Source organism: Phascolarctos cinereus, unplaced genomic scaffold (genome assembly GCF_003287225.1).
Source record: "Phascolarctos cinereus isolate Bilbo 61053 unplaced genomic scaffold, phaCin_HiC Scaffold_726;HRSCAF=1367, whole genome shotgun sequence".
In the NCBI taxonomy this organism is placed as follows: Eukaryota; Metazoa; Chordata; class Mammalia; order Diprotodontia; family Phascolarctidae; genus Phascolarctos; species Phascolarctos cinereus.
Genome location: NW_027556098.1, coordinates 399,768,391 through 399,777,729, shown reverse-complemented (window position 1 = coordinate 399,777,729; position 9,339 = coordinate 399,768,391). Strand labels below are relative to the sequence as shown.

General features: G+C 41.1%; 1 protein-coding gene across 6 annotated transcripts in view; it reads right to left on the bottom strand.

Moving 5' to 3' along the window:
• Positions 1–9,339, bottom strand: part of CEP104 (centrosomal protein 104) — a 49,840-nt gene that overhangs the window by 11,174 nt on the left and 29,327 nt on the right. For 5 of the 6 annotated variants that reach the window (XM_020975354.2, XM_020975371.2, XM_020975363.2 and 2 more), the window contains exons 10-17: positions 8,951–9,148; positions 7,577–7,744; positions 6,215–6,388; positions 3,642–3,818; positions 2,592–2,798; positions 2,188–2,304; positions 448–484; positions 108–189 (exon numbers count right to left, since the gene is read on the bottom strand). In XM_020975354.2, the coding sequence (XP_020831013.1) occupies positions 108–189; positions 448–484; positions 2,188–2,304; positions 2,592–2,798; positions 3,642–3,818; positions 6,215–6,388; positions 7,577–7,744; positions 8,951–9,148 (1,160 nt within the window). The remainder of the gene's footprint in view (positions 1–107; positions 190–447; positions 485–2,187; positions 2,305–2,591; positions 2,799–3,641; positions 3,819–6,214; positions 6,389–7,576; positions 7,745–8,950; positions 9,149–9,339) is intronic. The other variant, XM_078145740.1, reaches the window with a different exon arrangement.

Here is a 9,339-nt window from a genome sequence, read left to right as displayed (position 1 = left end):
ACAACAACCGAACAATTAAGAGGATATTTTGGTTTTTTTTACACACTGTTTTATGTCATCGCTGCTGCATTCTGAGTGACCAAAAAGTTTTCCATGACTTTACTCACAAATCCAAATAATTTGCAACAGAGGGATGATCATCGGGAATGTCTGGAGCATTAGGGTGAACTGCTTTCCTCTGGGGGTCATCTGTAGAAATGAGCAAAAGAAAAGAAGTGATTTAAGTAAAGAGACTTCATTTCTAACATTTCTTTTCAGAACTGGCTGTAATCAGTTTGACTGGAAATATTCTCTATTAGTGTTCTGACATTCAACATGCACAGGACCTATAGGAAGTAAAGTGGGCATCTCATGGAGTTTTGTAGAAGATAAAACTGTGAGGTCATTCAAAGGCCTCATTCAGCAGTATTTCCTCAGTGCAGGAGTCATGATGCACCTTCTACGCACCTTGGTTCTTCTCCTTTCTTGTGTCGCTTTCTTTGTCCTAAGATACAAAAACAGAGAGGTCAAAGTTCTGCTGGCTAAACATGAGGTCACATGAAGAAATAAACAAGTAACCTTTTGGTGATGAGCCCAGCCTCCTGCCAAAGGGACATTTTTAGGTTCTGGTCTAGGTAGGGCTCATCCTGAGAAACAAAGTATGACAAAAACATTATTTGTGTAAGAGGTAAGCCACCTATAGGAACTGAGCTAATTTTTAGTGGCCTGATCCCAGCTCCTCCATCAAACGGATCCTGTTCTCTTATCCTCTTTCCCTTTTTCCTTCTTCTAGTCCCTTTTTATTTCCCTATTGCTTGAGTTTGTCAATGACTTCAATGGGCAATGATTTTGAGTTCTCCTGAAAGGAGATGAGATAAAGAGAATCCTACTAAAGGGAATCTGAGAGAAAAATAAAAAAAATTAGTTACATAGTACTAAATTTAAAAAAAAAGAATTATGTAGACAGGGATATAGTTTTAGGTGCAGGTACTTCTCAACCCCAACCCTAACCTCTGACCATCAATCCTCTTTCCTTCTCTGTTTACTCCCCATCATCATGGGAAACACTTTAATATTTTTCCCTGCTCCCCTCTCCCTCCCCCCAACCTATCAGTGAAACTTACTAAATATTGATATCTTTTATAAGACCTCTCAGATGATAAGACTACCTTACAATGCATTTGGGTTGAACTCAATTAACAAACATCAAGCATCTACCATGTACAAGGTAGACATAAAAAACGTTATCAAAGCAACACCTTAGTTATATTTTTCTAATATATTTTTATTTGCTTCATTAAATATTTCCCAATTACAATAAGAAAAACTGTAACATTCATTTAAAAAAAATTGAGTTCCAAATTCCCTCCCTCCCTCCTGCCCAATCCCTTCTTCAGACAGCATGCAATTTGATAACAATTATACATGTGAATTCATGAAAAATTTATTTCCATATTTGCTATGCAACACTTTAGTGACAGAGATCAATCAATATTACTATTGATTGCTACATCAGCATGAGCTGGTGAAGTTAGCTTGATAAAAGGATTTGTTCTGTAAAACTTGGATCCAGTCCAGAGGCAGCAACCAAGGACCTGGAAGGCCACATGTGGCCTCGAGGCCCCAGGTTCCCCACCTTGGTTAAACTACAGAAGCCATGTAGTCTGGAATGAATGTGTAAAACTGAACCACAATATATGTGATCCCATATATTACATCTGTGCTGCTGGCTTTCTCCAGTATAATTTCAATTATCTGGCTCAATTAGAATGCTTACTCTGAACTTTCTTTCCAATATGGACTGAAACAAAATCTTAGTATTCTAATTGATTCTGACATTTCTGCAGGAGAAGAAGTATCCTCTGAATTATGGAAAAGAGAAAAACCTCCAGCCACCACTGATCCTATGGGAAGAAGACATCTTCTCTCCATTACACATAAACCCCCAGTGGGTTTCTCTTTGAAAATTTATGACAACTCAGACTCTAATCTCTACGATGGACAACGAGACTACCTCACAAATCATTTTTATTATCCAATGAGAAATGTTTACTTTAATGCATTACATAAAAAAAGTCAGAGACTCAAGAAAATGAAAGACTGCCACCCGACCTACATGGTTATGTGAAGAGTAAAAAATGAGCAGGCACGTGTGAAGTGTAACTAAGTGGCCAGGGCCGAGTGTTAAGTTATCAAAGATGGACTGACCTTTTCGATCTGAGCTTCTGCCTGAATCTCTCTCAATGCTGCCAGCTGTACCTGCAGAACTTTTATTTCTTCTTTCTTTTGTTTTTCTGCTTGTTCTGTTGCTGCTTTTTTTTGAGCCTATTAAAAAAACCCATTAAAGTGTTCTCAGTGTTGTTTCAGAAAACAGGATGCAATCACTACATATAAAAATGCCTCCTTACTTTTTATGATATTCACTTAATGCTGTGTTCACAGTGAAAAGTAAATTCGTAGTTTACCTTGAAAAGGAAACCATTTCAAAATGGCCAGTGTCCCACATGTGACCTTTGACCAGCTCCTATATTTTTTCCAGCTGGAGATTCCTGTTCCTCACATTTGTTTTTTTTTTTTGTAACTGGAAGACTAGGGGGTAACCTTTAACTGACCCTGCTATCCGCCGCTACAGCTTTGCCATCTATCTTTGCAAACCCCTCAAAAAGCGTCTTATAGAGAATGTTCTTGCGAGCGTTGCCATCGTCAGCAGGCAGGTACTCCAGAATTAGGGTCCGATGCTTCTTGTACATATCCAAAATAATTTTAACAGCAATTTCTCGTATTTCGTAAATTCTGTGCTCCAGAGCACTCACTGAAAACTAAAAACAGAGGACAGGTTTACAATGGAGAGACACTGCTGGTTCTTCTCACCTGGGCAGTTCCAAGAGTCTTGGAGCTGGGCCTCCTAGACCCCCGTCTCATCTTCCTCTGATCTACCTGTATAACACTGCTCTGCACATCAGCTCCGTTCAAACCCCACACATTGCACAACAGAGTCCAGCCTCTTTGGTCTGGCATTCAAGAGCCTTTACAACGTGACTCCAATTTACTGGTGCCTCCAACTTTATGTCCGACTTCTGCTTTATATGAGCCCTTTGCTTCAGTCGAATGGAAGCAAACTCATTATTCCCTGAAGATGTCATTCGCACTCCCCAGTCTCTGCCTCTGCTCATACTATTCTCTCTTCTTGTATCCCTTTTTTTTAAAAGACAATTGGGGTTAAGTGACTTGCCCAGGGTCACACAGCTAGTAAGTGTCATGTGTTTGGTCTGACACCAGATTTGAACTTAGGTCCTCCTGACTTCAGGGCTGGTGCTCTATCCACTGCACCACCTAGCTGCCCCTTGTATCCCTTTTTTTGGACTTAGTTAAGTCCTACCTGCTAATAAAGACTCAAGATTCAACTGCTATTTCCAATCTGAGGCCTTCCCTCCTCCTTCACCTGCCCCTCTTCATTCCTCTTTCCTCTAACTTTCTGTGGCACTTTCTAGGATAAGCCACCTGGTCCAGTTCCTCAACTTTATATAAAACAGCAATAAATGTTTTGAGGGACTCATGCTCTGGGTAAGAGATGGATGAGTTCACCTCCGAGGTCTCTTCCAATTAAACAACCCACCAAACAGCAGTAGCAGCGACAGAAGCGTGCCGTACAGGGCTCTTACCCGCATGACGTTATCGACAGTAAATCCAGAGCTTTCTGTCCCCAGGTCTTTTAACAACCGCGCTAGCAAGTCCGTCTGACTCATTGCCAGATGAGTTGAAGAATTCTGTTTTAATGGCTGAACTAAGTAAGTTGGAATAATTTGGAGGGGCTTAATTTCCTTACACAGAGCCAGTTCCTAAACAAGAAAGGCATAATTTGTTAACTCCACTAGGAGATTCTAGCTGTGATTTAATGTTGATTTAGGAGAACTTTTATGATATAATACCACCCAATAAAGATTAGAGAAATAGAAAATTAAATAGTTTGTGAGGAAATCAGATGATTAAGGTTGAGAAGCTTATTATTATAATGCAATTAAAAAAGCCCAAACCCTAAGTGTAGTAATTGAAATCTTGATCATTTAAGGATTTATTTTATCATTTAGGGCATAGGGAGATATGAATATTTCATGGAAAATTCAAGATTTTTTTGTGCTTATCATTGATTGTTCTCATAAAATCGATTAATAAATGCTAATAAATTTAAGCTATAATGGCTTTGTTGCTAGTATTCTTATCATTTAGGCATTAAATGCCAGTGGGGGTGGTGGTGGTATGGCTTTGTACTCAGCTTAGTATGATTACTAATTGGATGAATAAAATTAAAAGTATTAGTCATGTACAAATATGGACAAAAATATAAGTATTACCACGCATGCTACTCACATTTATATTTGTAATAATCATTTTGTAAAGAAAGAAAATTCATTTCAACAGACATTTATTAAAGTCCTACTACATGCAAGGTATTTTCTTAGGCGCTGGGATTACAAAGATGAAAAATAATTCTGGCTCTGGCCTCCCGAGACCTGTGAGCTGATGCGTAATTAAACAACTGTAATACCAGTTAGAAAGTGATCAGGTACCTAGAAGAGGCAGGTTAACCAGGGTGGTATGAGAGATTCAAAGGTGAGAATATCACTTTTTGCTTGTGATCAGGGAAGGCAGAATTTGAACTATGAAAGAAAAGGACTTCAACAGGCAGAGATTAGGGTAGGTTCCCCACCCCGGGATTACAGGACAGTCCATTCTCAGAAAGGGAAGTGAGCTAAGCAACGCCATTGAGGGAAGAGAGGGCAAGGAGAGATTGAATGATAGCAAGTAGAATTCAAGGTGTCTGAAGTACTAGCAGGTGACAAAGAGTATTCTGTGAAGCAAGGCAGGTTGGGGTAGGGAAAACCTTGAGTACCTAGCTAAGGATTAGATACTTTATCTTGTAGGCAATGAGACACTAGTGAAGCAGGAGCATGCCATGATTGGAGCAGCGTATCAGGAGAAGTGTCTTAGCAGCAGTATTAGATGGGCTATGGATGGAGGTAGGAGAAAATGAAGGTAAGGTGACTGGGTAGGAGGCTATTATAACAGGTGAGGAGAGACTGAATTAGGGTGGTGGCAGTGAGAGTGGCAAGGCAGGGATGGACTAATGAGATACTAGGGAAGCAGAAGCAGCATAACTTGGTAACTGACTGATTATGGGGGTGAAGTAGAGAAAAGAAGCAAGGATAACTGAGGCTTTGAGCCTGGGTAACTGGAAGGATCATGTGCTGTCACCAGCAGAGAACTTAGGCAGAGATGCAAATCTTATAAGTGATACCTGGGCACTGCACCGGTGAACAGTGTTAAAAACTGGCTAGTTACAAAAAAAAATCAATGCTGAACTTTTTTTCCTCTTTTATGTTTTTGGCTACATTAAAACACAGGTTATTTTTTTCCTCTTCCTTTTAAAATGAATGGCACATGCCCTGATTTTAAAGCAATGGCTGTATTTATTTTCTCCATCCCTTTCATGTATATAGCTACAAACCTATTCTCTAAGAGGTAAACTGTGCCCTAAGATAATGGGTACCTCTGGAATAAAACTAACAAGATGCCACAGCTTTCTTAACTTTGAAGTCAAAGAATCTAGAGCAAAAATCTTTTTTTCCCTTTGCCCAAAGCCTGGCTGTGTGCCACAGTAAAGAATCATAAGTCAATGACTCAGGTGATGCCCTCTCGGGAATGTGCTTAAACCTTGTGCACACAAGAGCGGCTGCTCCATTTTCTCACATCCTTTGGAGAAAACAGTCTGTAATCCTCCAGTATTTGGGTAGACATCACTGTCAGCCAGTAGGAAAACAAGCAATGGACTGTCAGACTGGACTGCCTGACTGATCGATCATGTGTTTTATTTCTAACGCAGTTTTATCTTGAGGCTTGCCTTAAGTCTGCTAATGGGACTAGACCAAATGGATAATTTAAAGAAAATGAAGATCATTTTCGTGCTGCTAAAAGCAGACCATGTGTCAGAATCACGGTTACTCCTGGGTTTGCGCCTTTGCCCCTGGTTTTCTAGTCTTCCACTCAGTGTCCCTGAGGCTGACGATGGGAGGCCCCCAGCAGAGCCGCACAACCCTTTCACAGCTGATGTCGAAACCAGCACAGTTTAGCTTCTCTGGGCCACAGCATGCAGCTGCTCACAGTGGAAACGCTCAAAGGTAAACACTGAGACAGCTCTGAGGGTCAGCTGCTCTGAGCCACGGGAGGAGGCTCTCACCTGAATAAAGTTCGATGCTACGATGCGGAGGCGCGCAGAAGAATCCCCGGTTCTGGTCAGCAGATTGGGAAGAGTCTTCTCCACAGAGAGGGCGGTTTCTGGCTTACCAAGCTTATGCTTAGGAATGTATTGGGTGATGATCATTTTTAATAATTTCAGTGATGCCTGAAAGACCTTTGTAAAACAACAAGCACAGCCTGAGACACGCACCTAAACTGCAATGGGAAGCCCAGCACCCAGCTATCCAGGGGCCTGCTTCCATTTAACAAGCGGGCGCCAAACATGGTCTTGGGCACTGGCAACGCTGGCACCAAATGAAATGGCCTTGGTTCCCCAGGAGCTTTCGTCCCTTGGGAGAAGTTGGGGAGAACAGGTCCAGGGAAAAGTCAACATCAACGTTCACAAAGCAAACATCAAATAACAGAAGGTGCGGGAAGGGGGGAGCCGGGAAAGGCCTTCAGGGAGGTGGTGGTGCTGATGGGGAGCCTTGAGCTCCAAGAGGGCGTGTGGGGAGCAAGAGGAACATCCCAGGCAGAGGGTAACTGCAAAGGCAAGGAGACAGGAGATGGACGGTGGGGCTCGGCATCTCTGGCAAACGAGGATTAGTTCAGTACAGGCCGCAGACTGTCCGGAGGGCTGAGGAGGACAGCCAAGAACCATCCTCATCCTTCTTAAATCCCTAGGTGGTCACAAGAACCTTCTTTTTGTATGTAAATGCTGCTTCCTAAGGGAAGGCAAACCCTTGCGGGCAGGGCCACGTCCCTCTGGACTCAGCATTCTGAGTTTCAGCACTATCGAAAGGTCAGACTCCTCTTTCATATTAGGTTTCATGAAAATAAAAATACAAGCTGACCAGCATGCTATTGTTTGTGAACCAAATTTCTGTAAACTATTAAATGAAATCTGCTTTTAGGCACTATGGAGAAAATCAAAACAGTCTTGACGTTGACCAACTCAAGATTAGAAAGGACTTCAGAAACAGGCAGCTTCCCACTCTTTTTCCTTAGAATTAAGGGACATTACTATTCATCCATTTTTCTTGATTTTTGTTTGTTTGGTTTTTGTTTTTTAGGCACTTGGGGTTAAGTGACTTGCCCAGGGTCACACAGCTAGTAAGTGTCAAGTGTTTGGTCTGAGGCCGGATTTGAACTCAGGTCTTCCTGATTTCAGGGCTCCATTTTTCTTAATATATGGAGTGTGTTGGTCCCAGAGAAGCCTAATCCTCACTTATGTAAATACTCTGGAGTTGCGAAAAAAACTATCCATTTACACACTGTTCAATCTGGTCTGGGTGTCTATTATGCAACTACACTGAGAATGTATAAGTCTATTTGCCTGGCATTACAGAGTTCAGTTACTCACTGAAGGCACCAGGTCCTTAATGGCTCTTCTGATCAGAAAGATAGCGGCTCTGAGAAGGTTCTTGAGATCTTCCTTTGATGTCCCAACAGGCATCGTCATTATTTTGTTATACAATGAGAGCAATGCATCTTCTCGGTATGACCAGGTCTTAGAATAAGCTCCAGCAACCTAATGCAAGGAAAATTCTCATTTTTTATGTGAAATGAAAAATTAAAATTGTTGGTTACATCTATAGCATGATACTAATTTGTTTTTTTTTTTGGGGGGGCCTAGGTAATGGGGTTAAGTGACTTGCCCAGGGTCACACAGCTAAGCTGTAAGTATCAAGTGTCTAAGGCCAGATTTGAACTCAGGGCCTCCTGACTCCAGGGCCGGTGCTCTATCCACTGCACCACTTAGCTGCTCCTTAGCACAATACTATTTGAGGTTTCTTTTTGTTTATTCAAAATATATTTAGAGTATGAGGTTTTAAATTAGTGAATGAATGAAGTACTTAAAGCCTAGGAATACCAATCATAAAATTAATAAGGATAAATATATATATTGAAGAAAAGTAATGTGAAACAGGAAAAAATAAATGACAAGCTTTGCTAGTAAAAAAAATTAGCCTGTGATACAGAATGGACAGTATTAAAAACCCTATCAAGAGAAGTATTTTAGAAGACAGCAACCTACAAAAATCCAAGAAGACCCTTTCTGAAAGGAGAAAGCCTGGCCTGTTTTTAAAGTCTGGCTGATATGACTACAGTTGACATATTTCTACTGCTAGCTCTGCTGACATTAAAAACAAATAGATATTCACTTTGGTTTTTTTTTGTTTTTGTTAGGCGATTGGGGGTTAAATGACTTGCCCAGGGTCACACAGCTAGTAAATGTCAAGTGTCTGGTCTGATACTGGATTTGAACTCGAGTCCTCCTGACTCCAGGGCCAGCGCTCTATCCACTGCACCACCTAGCTGCCCCTGCTTTTTCTGTTTTGTTTTCATTCATTTTGAACAGAATTCAGTTCAGCTGTTTTTCAGTCATGTCCAATTCTTCATGATATCATTTGGGCTTTCTTGGCAGAGATACTAGAGTGGTTTGCCAGTTCCTTCTTCAGCTCATTTTACAGATGAGGACACTGAGGCAAACAGGGTGAAGTGACTTGCCCAGGGTCTAGTAAGTGTCTGAGGCCAGATCTGAACTAAGGAAGATGAGAATTTCTGATTCCAGGTTCAGCACCCCCTGAATGCACCACTTTAAATTTTAGTTTTAGTATCTGCTGACTTCATGCATTTTACAATTAAAATATTTCTGTTCACTAGAGGATTTTATAAGTTAAATCAACGGAATTCAGATGACTAATATTAAGCTATATGAGCATTTTTTTTTTACCAGAGCTTCTCCCAGCACTTCAATGGCAGAACTGGCTTCTCTCAATGCTTTCTCGGTCAAGGGCTCTGGCTCTCCTGCAATGCCGCCTTTTGGAACCATACTGACATCTTCTTCAACCTTCTCTGGCTCCACATTTGTTTCTCCTTGTTGCTTAAGAACAGCTGGAAGAGGTCTTTCATCGTAAGGCAATAAATCAACCTGAAAGTGAATGAAAATAAAATTATGTTAAATATCTCATATCCTCTGACCTTCTGCTCTGTGGTTTCCCCCTATTCCCTCACCCTCAGTTTTAATGTTCTCTAAATAAAGGTCATATCTGAAAGATATCAGTTTAACCAGACCTGCACAACTTGGCAGTACGTAGGAGCCAAAATTAAAATAGGCCGCAA